The sequence below is a fragment of the Lissotriton helveticus genome, chromosome 4_1 (genome assembly GCF_964261635.1).
Source record: "Lissotriton helveticus chromosome 4_1, aLisHel1.1, whole genome shotgun sequence".
In the NCBI taxonomy this organism is placed as follows: Eukaryota; Metazoa; Chordata; class Amphibia; order Caudata; family Salamandridae; genus Lissotriton; species Lissotriton helveticus.
In genome coordinates this window covers 1,788,921,333-1,788,938,230 of record NC_136063.1, presented here as the reverse complement: position 1 = coordinate 1,788,938,230, position 16,898 = coordinate 1,788,921,333, and the positions used below count along the sequence as shown (strand labels likewise).

Sequence of the window (16,898 nt, the reverse complement as noted above, 5' to 3'; positions counted from 1 at the left end):
GTTTATGGTGGGTTGAATCCATGATTCTGTCCTACCCACTGAACTATCTTCCCCCGGCTCTTCTCCAGTCACTCTTTGCCCAAATAAACTAGTATTGCGGTTATTTGTACTCAGCATAGGGCGTGATGTATTGTCCTTCTCTTCAAACACAATTAACATGTGTTAGTGCTGTGTGGGTAGAATGAACTTGTGCCTGCTGTATCGATAATCTATGTGTGGGCATCCAGTGGGTTACATCTCTCGAGTTATTATGGGCATTGGGCCGCCTAGGGCCCTCTGAACTATCGAGAACTTGATTCCCAAGCGTTCCTGGCTTATTAACAAGTATCAAGCTAGAAGCGTATACCTGATAGCTAAAATTAGTCCCCCTTGATAAGGTTTGTGTGATATTAGTAGATGTATGTTTTTTCCCCTAGTTGTGTATACGATCAACTAGAGGGGCAACTTCTTCCTTAATAATAACTCTGAATTGGGTCAGTAGATCTCCTATCAGGTCTGGACCCAGGCTGGATCGGCCAGATCAATTCCGGCTTGGCCAATACAATCTCCACATACTTTGGGAATATCCACAGACTCCACGATTGGTACCGGCCCCCGTTGGCTTTCTTACTTTTGGGTGCCCCCCCCCCGTTCACATGCTTACGCTTCCTATTTTTACATGTACTAGGAGCAGCACCCCCCTTCCGGGTTACAGTTTTTGGAGCGGCTTCTAGTCGTGGTGATTAAGAGGACTCAAGAGCTCGAAGTGTAAGGAGAGGGAGGGGGCTTTAGGGGAGGATGGATTTAGCAACGGGAGCCAGAGATCTGGCGTTAATGATAGACGCCTGTCAGTAAGTTCTATTTTTGTTGTTATCACACCTATGGCCCTCTGGAGCATTGTATCAATTGAAGTGGGGGGCAATAGGGAGGAAGGGGTTGGTTGCGAACGGGGCTGTGTGACAGTGCAGGTGAGTTTCCCAATTATAGATCCTTAGCAAACCCGCAGTATAACCACCCAACAAAACCCTCACAGTAGACACTTGGAATTTATAGGATTAACAAGTCATACAGCAAACAGAGAGTATAAGTATCGAATGAAGTAGGAGGAGGACTGCAGCCTAAACCCATACAAGTCAGGCTAGCCACTCTTTCCCACTGGTCAGATCCCTTCCACAGGTATGTTAATCGAGTACCAAACTGGGCATACAACCGTTGGGGTTGATTTATCACGACGGGGCTTAGGAGCGGGCTAGTTCACAAGAATAGGGAAATAGCAAACAGTACTCTATTCTTCCAGTAGGTAGGAGGCACTCCAATTTGACCAAATGGAATCAAATAGCACAAAGTTCAGCAGAGAGCGGATAGTGCAGCTGGTGAATAGACTGACAGAGTCTTACCCGCAAGTTTCAATGGACGATCAAGATCAAGGGGGTGGCCCTGCCCTGCCTCAATCCTAGTGATGATGGGCTATGACGGGCCCACCCTTATTTAATGGTTTTATAAAGCGCGTAGTAACTCCGAAGAGCATCCCAGCGCACTTTGCCCAGGCGCGGCCTGCACGCGTCCTTTGCCGTGGGGGCTAAGGCAGCGCTTTATTTGCGGTTGGAGACACCTCCCCCTCTCTAGCGGCTGCAGGTGGATGAAGCATTGCACCGTGGGGCTGAAAGTCATCCCCAGGGTGCTGTAGCGGTGAGGGTGGGCAGGTGGAGAAAAAACACCAAGCAGCGACACTTCTTTCTGCTCTGGGACAGCGGTCCTACTAGAGCATTTGGGCAACAGGAAAGTGCCCCCCACACACAGCAGCATAAGCGGTGTCCTGCACCGTGGGGGTTGAGGCAGCGCTTTATGCGCTGTTGGAGGCGCCTCCCCCTCTCTAGCGGCTGTGGGTGGATGGAGCGTTGCACCCTCTGGCTTGAAGTCCTCCCCAGGGTGTTGTAGCGGTGAGGGTGGGTGGATGGAGAAAAAACGTCTCGCAGCGATACTTCTTCCTGCTCTGGGACAGCGGTCCCATCAGAGCGTTTGGAGAACAGGAAGGTGCCCCCCACACACAGCAGCAAAGAAACAGTGTCCCCATCCGAATTTCAATCCAGTGGCCCCTGAATACTGTGAACTTGTGGTCTGTATCTGAATGGTCTCTGGTTGCAGGAGTTAATTTTATATTTCTTTGGCCTGATCGCTTAAGACAGGCTGTCAGTGACACAGCGGTGCAAGGTCCTATCCATAAGTCCTACTAATTTACCTGTAAGGGGGATGCATTAACAAAAAGGCACTATCAGGCCTCCATTTATGGCAAACAACATGTTCAGCGCAGCATGGCCAAATACAGCTTTTGGAAGAAACTCAGATATCCTGCAGATCTGAACTACATGTCCCAAAAGAATAGTCAACATGCTGATCATGATGGGAAGTCAGAGACATTCTTTCCATAAAAGCTCACCTCACAGTGTTGGTGATGCGTAGCCTGGAAAGTGTATTCACAATTTTTTCGGTGATGACTTTGTGGATTGCTATAGAATTGCACTTGTTGTACTCTGAAAAATAACATCTTTATTTTTTTAATAGTTACTGCTGCTGTTTTGGTCACCGGAATGGCTGTCCTTTTTGATACTGAGCTTGGATTAGGCCCAGCATTACTTTGGAACAAATGTCTGGGACTCATTCGGAGACTTCAGTAAAGCCTTCACCCTTATGAGTTTATTGGGTTATTTGTATGTTTGCTTTGGGTTACAACTATACTGAACACTGGGGTCTTTGAACTCTGTTAATCTTCTTCATGATGTCCTTATATTGGTAATCTTCCACAAATTAGGTTTCCATATTATGCTATAAAATCTTCTATTTTTTGGTTACACTGCTAACAGCTTATAAGATGTCCTTGGCTGCTAGGGGTGATCCTGCATTCAGTACCCAACACGGTCGTGTGCCTGGCTGATTGGGGCCTCGTTTGAGATGTGGTGTTCGAATCTGCATCTGTGGATCATTCTGATCTGTAAAATATTCACAGCGGGCTAAGATGCTTCAGACCCTATATGCTCTTTTCTTGTTGCAATGGTTTCCCTGATTCTTCCACTCTTTAAGATTTCAACTAAACCACATGGAAAAAGTTATAACTCGGGGAACCCTCTGTCTACATTCAACTGTGCTAAATGTGAAACCATTCAACTATATCTTCAGACAAGTGTAGATTTCATCTGATGGGCTGCTCGAGAAACCAACATCATTACGGAATGATACATTTGATTATGAAAGGTATGCCTTATCATATTCTGGAGAAAGTCGTAGCATTGATTCTTCACGTTTATATATGTTCATATGTTCGCAAGACCAACACTGCTCCATTTGACTGTGTGGTACTGGATTAAGAGTTTGATGAATCGCGAAGGTTAAAACAAGTCATAATACCTACCTCCTGAGGTATAGGAAGAACCAAGTCTCCTTAAGGCTCAGAGTCTTTAGTCAACCAGAACTTTTCCCTTGTACCCTAAGAAGACTCCTACTAAGACACAGACTTTTCTCATAAACATCTTCCCATCGCCATAGACGGTAGTGACCACTGGAGTACAGCTCCTACACAGAGTGGCGGCTGATCCTTTTTACAAGCAGTGGGGCGATCAGGCATGCAGACCAGAATGCCTCAGGTGCAACCCCAAAGCTCTAAATCGTGGTCCGTTATTAACAGTTTTTATGGGCAGGGGGAAAATAGTGAAATATTTTAACACAATTCGAATATAGGGCAACAACAATTGTTCTTTGTTTACTCTTTTAACTTCATAAGAAAAGCAGATTCATGTTACACCACAGACGATGATGTCGAGGCAGTAGTTATTTCAAGTGGGAGCTATGAGTACAGAGACATGCCAAACATTTGATTTATATTTATGTTTTTAAATCTAACAGACCCTTATATTACGCATTTGTTATTTACAAAAGTGGGCTGTGTACTATTGCTTCTTTATGGAAACAGGTACTTATGTAGGCCCACAGTGTGACCAAAGAGTGGAACCATAATTGAAAGTCGGATTTAAAACATAATTGGGATACACAGTTTAAAAGATGAAATCTTTAAATTGCATGAGGTGTATATGTGGGCTTCTTATTTGCTTATTTCATTATTGTATATGTTACAACAACCGTCGTATTGCAAAATGAATGAATTTGCGAGTAAAATTATACAAGTTAAATCATTACTTGTCGGTGAATAACACATTTCTGTAGCATATGATGAATGCACACATCTTTGTCGCTTAACAAAACGTTGTGTTTTACACTTAGGCAATATGTATTTTAAAGACGACGTAGTGTGATCACTTTTCCACAAAGATTTCTGAAGTGTGTTGCATAATTCCCCACTTCTTGCCAGATAATTTAATCAACTCTGCCACATAATTTTATCCTCCACTGCCACATAATTCCCGTGGCTCTGCTTATACTTATATTTCACGTCCCCATTACTGGACCAGTCTCACATGAATTACACCTATTAATGGCAAACTTCTATACATGGAAATTGGCGGCACGCAACAGAACTAGTTGGACGTGCAATTCCATTTTTTTTGATTAATGGAAAAGAAATGTTCAAAGAATAGTTTTCACGAGGTCACAACAGTGATTTTCATTACCTTTCTGAAAGCACTCTTCTGTCTGCAGTGTTACTTGAAGTCAGGGAAATGCATGCATTTTAGATCATCTAATGGCCTATTGCTTTTAACACCGACAACATGTAACTTGTTCGTGCCTTGTGCAATTCCATACAACACAACACGGCAGACAGTCTGAGCCAGATAGTTCCCAGCCGTGTAAATATTTAACAAGGAAGGACAGAGAGTGCATTTCAGAGCTTTGAAAGGATATGCTCATTCGACTCACAAACTTCTCATGAGGGTCATCTGTTTTGGGGAAATGCTGGATGTCCTTTTCCAGGCGATTGATCTGCAATTCCATTGCATCCAGGCTGCTCTTGAGATTCTGGGCAGAAACTAATGGGAAAAAAACACAGAGATACCATTAAAATCATCAGCAACTTTCGATTTAACAAAAAAGGCATCTGTATAGAAGGTACTGTGCTCCATAGGTAAAGGGAAAAAATCATTAAGAAGGCTCTCATTTTTCTGAATTACTGCTCATAAAATTCTACCCATCATAAAATAAGTGAGAATGTGTAATATAATAAGCCCAATCATCATGTTTAATGTTGGAATGTCACCACTTTATTCAGCCATTAGTTCAAATAAATCCATTTTTATTTAAATGTATTGATGGGAATCCTAATATTTCATTCTTTCAAATCTAATTCGAAGATTAAAGCGAATCCACGGTTCAAAGCGATGATACCTTATTAATGAATGCACTTGGCCGTATAAATGATTTAAGGATAAATGATATGAAGAAAGATCAAATGTTTTTCTTTTATTTTAATATAGGAATTCTTATAAAGCATCATATAGGAAAGTTTCCTTCCAGAGCTAGAATTTTTACATCGACTGTCGGTGGCTGAGAATCTTCAGATGCATTTCAAAAGTCACCGAGGCTCATTGATGTAAGGGGGTGTAGAGTTCACCTTTTAATGGCAGGGTCTGGGGTCTATGTACAGCTGACTCACATTAGAGAAAAGCAGATTTCTCAATTAAAATAATATACAGACAGCAAAGAAACATCTTTCTATATATCCAAATATATACACACACATATATATAAATATATACATACATATAACGTCAGTAAAACACGCTTTCTGGAGCGGAGCAGGTATCAAGGTATGTGCAAACTGCCAACAAGCTCTTAATCCTTTATTATATACAATGAGATCATCACCTAAGCCCCTGAATCAGAGATTATTAAAGCATTTTCTCTCCCTATGGAGCAATTATATTTAGCTGGGAACTAGATTGAGCTCTTGGTGTGCCATGTTCCTTTCCCTTGCTAGCTTTTTTCTATGTTTACTAACCAGAAAAAACAAAAATGAGATGTTATGAACTGTATTGCAACCAGTGCACACTTCTTGAATAAAACATATAACTGGTAGATGTATCAACACATTCTCATGTAAAGGGTGCCTTTACATCCAGTCTGATTCCGTTTTTTACACTCCTGGTGTTATCAACAGCAAATGTGTTCATCATTCTCCTATGGGGCTCCAGCACAAAGATCGCATAAATTAGTTTCAATATAATTTTCATTACCGTACCCTATGTAGCAGATCAGTGGTACCGGCATGGTGCCAGTTACTAAGTAAAATAGACCGCAATTACACTAATTGCATTACTGAATATTTGCTGTTATGTCAAGAGCTGGTAAAGTCAACATGCCAGGCCCTGAACCAATGTATTTCGCTTTTATTCTGTGTGTGTTTATGTGCATTTATTTGTCTCCCGGAATCATACAAAGAGTGCATAAGGTATTGTAAATACAATTATAATATAAATAAGGTAAGAACTGTACGCAATGAAAGGAAAGTGAAAACAAAGTACATGATAATAAAACCATATACGTATAAATATATACAAGGTATTATATTATTTATTACCCTAGACTCATCCATTATTGTACAAATAGGTGTAGGGCATTAGCACAAAAAGTAGTGATAGATACCTAGTGGAGAAATGTTATTACAGAGACATGTAATGTAAGGACAGAATACAAGGGACTTATGAATGTGGTAGCAGTTGGCATCATATGGGGTTGCAATCAAAAAGGTTAGCCCACCTATCAAAGTATGCTTTGTTGGATTAGTCATTGCTAAATTCACAAGCATAATGTTATTAGAATAACATCAAACATATTTGCCATACAGGTTTACATGTCTATCTGTTGCTGGAGTAGCTATGGTGAGCATGTCATTCTAGTCATATTGATTTTGGAGTTAAAATCTCACAGGTGGTTCTCACGACAGTTATATTTATTTTGCTAATTGTTCATAGCTAAAATATATCCATTCTTCTGTTCCTATGGGAGCAGATTTTACATGAATCAATCAACACCAGTTTCTTTAATTAACTTTATGGTTGAAATTCCAAGGCACAACCAAGTCCACATTTTTCTAGCGTTTGTGGGAGCTGCACGTTAGTCTTCTTCCATGCACAAATCTACTTTTATTAATATGGGGAGGGACATGGGAACGCGCCATCCTTTGAGCTATTTCTATTTATGGCCTTACAACACATCTTTATGCCTATATTTAAAAGAGTTAATGGTTGTTTTTATATAGTCATTCTGACTTCTCCCCATTTAGTCATTCTGACTTCTACCCATATTGTCATTGATGTTGTACTTGTGGTGCTAGTGGTATGTAGCTACCAGATATTGTCTGAGGGTGCTGTGTTGCAGCTCATGGTAGAGAACACAGGAGATGCTTGTACGTAGGACAGCAAAGACAAAGGGATCTGCTGGTCTTTGTAGAGACAGCATGTCTACGAGGGGCTTATGCTTCCTCCTGGAGGTGATAAGGAAAGAAGAGCAAGTGTGTGTGGAGCAAGACAACAATTCCTCAGTCGACATTTGGGTATGCTACTTTACCTGAGAGGGTGAACAAATGTGTGAGTGTGTGAAGAATGAGTGAGATCATTTTTAAGCATTCACTACATGGGGAACCCCTAGTGGCTGAACTTGGTAGAAAGGTAGGAAACCACGTTATTCTTAAAACACATATTTTGGAAACTAAAGAATGGGAAAAGCTGTATTGCTTTTTTCTCTAGATCGTGCCAAGTATAACTAATAGACATTTCACCAACTCTTCTGATATTTTAGAAAGATAGATGTAAAGCAGGTAGATACACACATTCTGTTTTGTTATTTTATTTTAAATATTAACGCTGTAAACACAATGACACTGTTTTACAATATGCAGATTGTAATGGAGCAAAACGTACTATTCAAGTTCTACACATAGAAAGGATCTTTAGAAGTCATTTTACAAATGCACTACATGCTTTAGTTTTTACAGGTTTGGTTTTCATGCCACATATTGTTTATTCAGTGGCCTCCAAACATGGGGGCCGATTATGATGGCGGACGGACCTGAGTCCGTCCGCCACCAAAGAGTAGGAGGGACCGTCCGCAGGGGCAGCGGCGGTCCCTCCATACAGATTAGGATGTGACCGCCAGGGTGGCGGTCACATCCTGTATTTTTAACATTGCGGCGGGTGCAGCTTCAAGCTGCACCTGCCGCAATGTTAAAAATGCATGCACGGCATTTGCGTGCACAAAGCGGTAGGCACCGCGCGGTGCCTGCTGCTTTGTGCATGCAAATGCAGGGGGGTACCATAGGTACCCCCCATGTGCACCCCCCACCCCCCTTCACCCAGGGGACCCGCAACGGGCCCCCGAAGTGAAGGTCCGTATGCTTTTCCACGGCGGAAAAGCCGCAGTGGAAAAGCATACTTTTTACTCCATCATAATATGGCTGGCGGTGTCTGATAGACACCGCCAGCCATGTAAATGCTTTTCCGCCGCGGTCGGAATGCGACCGCGGCGGAAAAGCGGCGGACAGATTCTAATTACCACCATCCATCCTAATTTGGCGGTGGGTCTTTAAAGCATCCGTGGCGGTTTTCCCGCATCCTCCGGGCCGGCGGTGGCTTCCGCCGGGCCGGAGGATGCGGGAAATCCGCGATCCTAATGAGCCCCATGGTACCAAGAGAGGAAAACTACAGCTTTAATTTAAGAGGAGGGGATTTAAACGACTCAACACCAAATCATAAGCCGTTTTATTTTTTTAGCCCCAGCTTTTGACATCATGCTAAATTAATTGTTTTCACACACATTTACAAGATGTAAATCCCTTACAGGATCTAAAGTGTGCAGCATACATTGTACTTTTATGTATTAAACTTTATGCAATGACCAATCGGGGCATGCAAAGTTCAATGTATGACTTTTCAAAGTATGGCATGACACCTATATCCCTGTTGTAGATCGGTAACAGCTAAAATGAGGAATTTAGAGAAAACAATTATGCCAAGATTACAACTATGTGGCATCAAGGCACACAGTTTAGAGCTTTATCACACTCCGTTTCTTAAAGACATCCCAATAGGTCTATTCAAAGATTACCTGAAATCATGTCTATTTAAATACATGTATGACGTCTGGTATGCGTTAGAACTTCTCAGCCTGCAAATACTCGTGGTTAACCAGGACGTACCACCTCAAATAAGTAAGGAACCTCTCAACTTTAGCCTTTTCATTTCAAGTGCGAATGTCCATAATTCTCAGGGGGTGCTACTCCTGGTACTGATCTCTGGTGGAGTCTGTACAAGATGGCCACTCAACCTGCCATTTTAAGCTACTTTGGGAAGGACCTTTTAACAGATCCATCTGATTGCTATTTGGTTTACAGGCCCTCTTACGGTCTAATTTTCTTTTCAATGAGGGCATTAGTGGCTCGAGTCATCTGTTTTTAACTATTGTTTTTGGTATTTGACTTTCCCCCTGATTCACCAATCATGCTGTAAAATCTTAACATTCCAAGAGAACGTTTCCATATTATGAGCTACCCAAAATGCACTCTAATTTGAAAGAAGAATTTCTGCTCAACGAGTGGATTTACCCATGATTTGGTTAGGCTACCGGGACAATTGGTCCCATTTCTGTGCTTTCATATTATTAGTTCACCTTTTTTTCTTTGCCTTTCCTGCCTCTGCAATTCTGAACTAAACTGACTTAGAAAAGGAAATGTGATTTCCCTTCATTGACAGTTGTCCCCATGGTAATTGAGTAAAAGAGCTGAAAAATATGAGCCCCAGAACAAGCAGTCCATATATAGTAAGCTATTTCCATGGGAATTAGCCAATGACACCTTCTGGCCGACAGTCAATCGCTAGTATCATCAGAATGGTCAAATGGAACAGAGCAAATTATTTCCTAAAGCATATGCTATCATGATATTTTAGAGGATCGCTCACTTTGTGAGACCGCTGTAAACTACAAAAGCCATAACTTTGCACCAGGTACGATGAATAAATAATGAGGTATAACTTCTATGCAGCCATAAAAAGATGCCTCAAGAACATTTTTTTACCTGTATCGCAATGTTGCCTAAAGGCATCACTAAATATCACCACCTTCTCGTAGGTAATTTTTCAGTTTAAGAAGTTTCAAAAGACTGACAGTTAAACTTGCCAAGATAAAGATGAAATGGTTTTTTTATAGTACAACTCCTTAACAATCCAGGTAACCCAGATTTTCTGGAAAGAACACTATTGTTCCTGCTATTTTGAAAGATAGACTTTGGGGGTCTGACATTATAATGGTAATACTGATCTACCTGTAAGGTTCCACTCCTAACATTAGTAGCCCTAAAGTCAGAAAGAGGTTCCTTTCATGAATCACATTATTTAAATATTCACTCACATATTGTGTGCTTGTATTTGCTTTTGATTACAGTGTAAGTGGGATATTATCCTAGTACATCTGCATCTTTTATTGGCCCAATTTAGAAGTAGAATAAAAGATGTGTCACTTGCATTATATTGTTAATTATGGAAAATGAACTGACACAGTTCTTCTACCATTACCACCTTGGAAGCCAATATAGGTCCATGTTTCTGAACAGAACTTCGGGCATGAGTTTTTTAACTTAGAGTTCAAAGGTCCCACACGTGGATGTTTAAAAGGCACTCCTTCATATTGTCCTGTTTCACTGCCTTTGAACAAGTGTGTGGTCTAGCAAGATATTGTTTATAGTCCAGGGTGCACAGTCGGTGCAATACTATTTTGTGGGATAACTTAGTTTTGGTTAATAAAGGTATACTGTGTGGATCTGTAGGGGTGAGAAGCTCATGACTTTGAATTTTGGCTTCTAAATCTCGCAGCTCTTTAATAAGGGACATGCGCAAGCCGTATACAGCTTTTATTACATGCCCACACAAAACTACTTTGAATGCATCCCGTTCCAAGTTGACATGGGATGCCAAGCCTTCGTTGGTTTGAAAGTATGTCATGATAGATTGTAAAAGGAAAGACTATAGTGCATCATTTTTAAGGGCCTCTATATGGAGACACCACATGGGGATACTGGCTCTAGATGCACCCCATATTAACTGCAACTGCAGGAGGCTATGGTCCGAAAGTGTATGGGCGAGGCATTCCACTTGGGTAACCATGGGTAGGGGCAATGCTGAGCAATATATTGCATCTATTCGTGTGTTTAGGTCGTGTAACACAGAATAATGTGAATACACCCGCTCTGTTTGCCTCGACAAGCATCCAACAGATGCATGTTGTCGAATTCGGGAGTGCAGTTGTAGTCTCTGCTCCAGGAAGTGGGGGCTGACGGGTCACGGAGTAATGACGGGGACAGTGTATGTATGCAGACTGACCCATATTTGGTACATATAGTGATATTCGCACCACTGGGGAGCCATCCAGGAGTCCCTTCAGTATTGTATAATGGCCGTTCGGATCTGTCCGTGTGTGGAGCATCAAGAGCGGGTCCCCGGTGCCACCCATATCAGAGTACCCCTGCGTATCCAGAGTATGTGGTCCCAACTATTGTGCCTTCCAATATTTGCGCAAGGTTATGAAAGTGTGCACAGTCAGGTGCGTTTCTTGGAGGAGCGCTATGGAGATACTATGCCTGCACAGGTATTGGTATACCCTATGTCGCTTGACATGTCCTGCCAGCCCATGGACATTCCATGTAATTAAAAGCAATTGGTTACCTTGCATCGCTTATTTTTGTTGTGATATAACCTGGAAAGTGTTAACATGGTACTGGTCAGTGAAGACCAGTCATAAGTATGTAGCCTGCCGCTAGAGACAAGAATCCCTTGTGACGCTGCTAGAGTGCATTTCGTGTACAGCAAGTGTGAATTAATAATCTGAATGGACCGTGTATGAAAGCTTTGGTACCCACCTACCGAACCCAGGCCAGTTTGCCAACAGACAAATGGCCATCTGCACTTATTGCAAAAGAACTTATAAGTAAATAATTATAAAATAACTGTAGTAGAGAAAAGTACAGAAGAAAAGGTGAAGAGAGAATAGTCATGGAAAACATTGTCCAGATAGTTCTGTAATAGACACTTGTCGTCAGTGAGGTGTGGAGACGTGATAAGTTCAAGAGGCTCGCTTTGATAGTGAGTACTTTCTTAGGCCAGAGTTTTTCTAGTGTAGCCTATCTTGGACTGCAGTGTCAGTTCTGTTCGCAATGGCGGCATTCACTGCAACTGATTGTGCATTTAAGACATACAGCATTGGATTACATAAGTCATCTGCAGTCTGCAGGGTCACAGAGGGTCCCTTTCCCAGCACCGCCATCCGCGGCGACTCCGTTAATAGGTATGTGTGCTCTGCTGTGATGTCTGTTTCTGAATCCGATTGCGGGGGGGATCCAGCATATGCGTGTTTCTCTGCACTTCTGACCACTTGCGCTCTCTCCTTCGCTGCCTGAGCTTTGGTGGGGCACCGCAGTTGGGCTGCCATTTCCGAGGGTGACCGCTTTCCTCCCATGGGTTATGTAACATTGCGTTTTGTTCCATCCAGCTCCAGGCCTCTGCCGGGGATAGAGCAGAATGTGGATTTCTCGTTATGTTGGACGGGCAGAGTGGCCGGAGACTTCAGAGCATACTGTACTTCATGATCCCTCAGAATTTTTGTGACTTCCAGGATGGAGGACCTGCGGCACTGCTCTGCTAGTGTGTAGTCTGGGTATCTGTGCACAACAGCATTCTCAACTTCCACGGCCCGCTGGCCCTTGTCACCTGCAAGATATGGTCTCTCTCTTGGTAGTTTGACAGGCGCGCAACTACCAGTCTGGGAGGGTTTCCGGGGTGAGGGCGACCACCCGGTACCCAGTGAGACCTTTCCACTGAGAAGAACTTGGAGTGTTTGCCCTTCAGTATTGCTTCGGAGAACCAGGTCTCAAGATATATCTCAATACTTTGGCCTTCAATGCGTTCCGGCAGGCCAACGATTCACGCATTGTTCCTCCGGGACCTGCCTTCCTGATGTTCTGCCCGATTTTTTAAGTGCTCCACCTCTCTTTGCAGTGACTTTATTTGCTGACGTTGTGGCTAGCGTAGGTCTCATAGTCGCCAGGGTCGACTTCGTTTTTTCGACCCTATGTTTCAGTTTTTTATGATCTTTGTGCCGAAATCACAACTCCACACATAGAGAGTCTATTTTGGGGCCCAGCGTTGTTTTTATGTCCATTACAGCTGCCAAACACTCATCAAAACAGTGCGAATGGTCTGTTTGGACCGTTGATGCTGACTTCGTGGTTTGGGCAGCATTGGCAGGGGGCCCCCATCTCCAGCACAACCCCAGTCAGGGCCTGGGCTGGTCGACCCTAGTTTTACCCATTTTGCGGGGAGGAAGGTGTGCAATGTTCCGGACAGCCAGGAGACGAAAGTGAAGGGACTCCGGTACCGCAGGGCAATCCGCAATGCACTGCCCCAGGGCCCTAACAAGATGCTCGGTCAGCCCCGATTGATTGGCTGATGTATAGAGATGAGTTCCCAGGCTCAGTGGAAGCCCCGGTCACCTCGCCTGACCAAGCCCCCCAAGTCTTTTCTGTGCCTTTACATCTTTTCCCCTCTTATCTTGCCCCCCTATGTTTTCGGCTCCAAAGGATTGGGCAGGCTCCATGTGCCCCATCAGCTTTATCACAGTCAGCCCCGTAGGGTGGTAAGTTTACTGAATCCTGCAGGTTACAGATGGGGGCAGATCACTCGCCCCGGGGAAGGAATGCAGGTCAGATTTCTCTACGCCCGCCTGTACCACCATGCGCGGTCTGGATTCAACCGCGTGCACAGCCGCTCAACACAGGGCCCCCCCGGACACCGTAGCTGCCCTCCGCGCCACCCGGGTCCCAATCCTTACTGGGTGAGTCGCAGGCCACCGCCGCGTCGACCAAGCAGACCCCCCAGAAGCTGGGCAGACACGTTGAGGCACCCAGCCCACTCCGGGCACAAGCGAGGCCATGCTCAGCTGTGCTATGTCCCACGGAGGCACACCAAACAGATACAGGCACGGACGTCTGGGCAGTGCTCCTCACGTCCCGCTGGGTACCTCTGGAGCTGCACAACCGGCCACAGAGCTCGGGATCGGGCCTCCATAGATGAGCAGGCCCGCCTCTGCAACACAGGATCATGACCCTCCGATCCGGGACACCTCAGAAGCAGTCTGAGCCCAACACCTGTATCAGTGCAGTCCCGTGAGTCAGCAGGACACTTGTAACAAAGTTTGCAGGCCAGTTACGTTCATGATGCAGGATACTGCAGCAGGTGCCGAGCGGACATGTTTAAGAAGCATCTGCTGCAGCAGCCATCTTGGCCACCATGTTAATTTTAGAGATAAAGATAGGAGTAAGGATGCAAACTGGATAAGCAGGTGCCTCAAACAGCTTCATATGTTTAGGAGTTGCATAAGAAGGAAGCTCCTCATAATACTGCAGTTTTTACATGTGGAGGCGAGAGAAAAGGGCTAACATTTATGTACAATTTTAGGTAAATCTACTAGATTGTCACAGTTTCTGGGCACCAAGACATTTTGTGATTCCTAAAAAGGGTCATCCCATTTACCCACAAGGAATGCTTAAAAACCCTTAATACATCAGCCCTCAGTTTCTAGTGAGTCCGAATTGATAGTAGGTCAATTGCCAACACCTCAGGCTTTAAAAAATTCAATGCAAGGTATAGTGACAACTATATGTGAAAAGAGTGCTATCACCAAGCATCTAGGGTAGTGGTTAAAACATGATACAAGACTTTTGGAAAACATGGAACGCAGTGTCACTTGGAATGCTTTACAAAAAAAAGGTTCCTTCCAAGTTCAACAAAGATTAGAGTGATACTGTTTGTATTTGCAGTGATTCAGCTAAGTATATGAAAAAGTTGGGTGATGACCTGTCAAAATTGATACCTGAGCTGACGTGCTTCCCTGTAAGAGATCCTTGCCACTTGGTAGATTGTATGCTGAAAGCATCTTTACAATCTGCAGAGTTAATGAGGAATGCTATTTACTTTTTAGTCCATTCTGGTGCACTGTTTTCTTATGCACAGGAATTCAAAAGCAAATATTTATCCTTTTGTGCTTTGTGAGGCATCAAAGAAAGAGTCATCCCAACTGTGTCCCTTAGCTGATGGTTCTCAGTCCAAGGGGCTATGAATGCTATATTATCCATGTGGCAACCGTTTACAGATTTTTTGCTGAGTGATGATGCCAAAGACATGTTCCATGATAGAGTGTGTGTCACTTGGTAAGCAAAGCAATGATGATGAGCAATTCAGGAACTTTTAATTTACAATGTATGAGAAATGGCTTGCAATGATGTACAGAAATGTCCCTTCACCACCAATGGCATTTGAAGTCAATGAAACCTCACTGTGGTACTCTGTTCTAGATCCCTTCCGTAAAGGGGAATTTCCTCCGTAGTTTCAAAAGTGCTGCTTCATTTTTGACTGCTTCATTAACTCTGAGGGCATAAGTGCCCAGATCAGAGAAAATGCTGCAGAATCTGTCCTGAGAATCGCACTCTTCAAGTGAACCAGTATTGGCATGGAAAGCTATGTCAGTGGCCAGAGTTCACAAATTGAGTACTGGCTGTTTTGGCATTGCCATTCTCAAGTGCCAATGTTTAGAGGGCCTTTTCACAGAAGTTGGGAAGTAAAGAGCGAGCGCACATGACCAAAGACTCACTGAAGAAGTATTGTAAGGTGTACTACAACAAGTTAAGTTGGCAGACATCTATTTGGACCTTAAATGCACTATACTTACACTGTCTATAAACCATGCGCTATCAGTGCAAAAATCAAGCAATAATAGAAAGCAAAATGTTCCATAAACACCGGAAAAACACTGTTTCTGTAGTTTTTAATGGCGTGAAAATGTGCAACCACTAATAACCACTGTGTTTTTTAAGGTATTGAAATCACTTGAAAACACGGGGGGGGGGGGGGGGGGGTTACCAAAAATAGAAACTGAAAACAGGAAAGCCTAGTTATAATGCATGTATGTAATGAAATAAATCTCAATTTAAGATACATAACATATAGGATCTACACTTGAACCAAGATCCTGGCATTACATGTGTGTAATTCACATGTTCCTGCGCTGTCTTGGCATCATTAATGCACATTATTTCAAACCTTCATCTTTTGAGGCAGGAAATATTTTAAAACATTATATTTTACTGTGCACATATTTTTCCATCCTGTATCAAAGCTTTAGCCTACCCTGTACTTTACTCTGCTCCATTCGTATGGTATTGCTCTAGGGAGATTATGATCCCTAGAAATAAACAGATCAGCTAAAGTGGTATTTTTATACTAATAATATCTTTAAAGCAAAAAATGGATATTGAATGTCAACCACCGTGTTTGCATCTACGCGCCCAGGGAATCTTAATTGCACAATGTGAAATGAAATATTGCATCAACACTCCAATTTGCAAACTGCATCCATGATGATAATCTGAACGCTAAACTGCAATCCAATCATGTTAGACTCAACTGGAAAAGCCGGGCTTCATCATGGAAATGTCTTGGTAGGAATACCATTTGCTCCCTCTTGGGAGATAAATTAGGCAGTAATCACTTGTAGTCTGACATGAGCTCGCTAACAGTGGGGCCACTGGTCCGAGCTGATTACTGTCACATTATCTGCCGAAAGGACAGCTTTATGGGAAAAATGTGCCTTTGTATTTACATATGTGTGGGCCAGGCTGGAGATGAGACAAACAGTATCTGTTTCATTTATTTCTATTGTTTTCAGAAGCGTAACCAAGGTCTCAAAACGAGTGTTAAGAGGAATTTGTACTATGTCATATATAAATTGGACAACGGAACTAGTACACAACATGTTACAAAAACAATTGACAATGAAACTGGTATACAGCAACAAACAATGGCTACATACTCGTGCGATTCAAATCCAAATATTGAATAAAGCAATAAAGGTTATTTGCCTCCTAGCGGGTTGTT

General features: G+C 43.0%; 1 protein-coding gene across 2 annotated transcripts in view; it reads right to left on the bottom strand.

Moving 5' to 3' along the window:
• Nucleotides 1–16,898, bottom strand: part of DIAPH2 (diaphanous related formin 2) — a 4,230,744-nt gene that overhangs the window by 1,183,486 nt on the left and 3,030,360 nt on the right. For both annotated transcript variants that reach the window (XM_078688424.1, XM_078688425.1), the window contains one exon: nt 4,831–4,955. In XM_078688424.1, the coding sequence (XP_078544550.1) occupies nt 4,831–4,955 (125 nt within the window). The remainder of the gene's footprint in view (nt 1–4,830; nt 4,956–16,898) is intronic.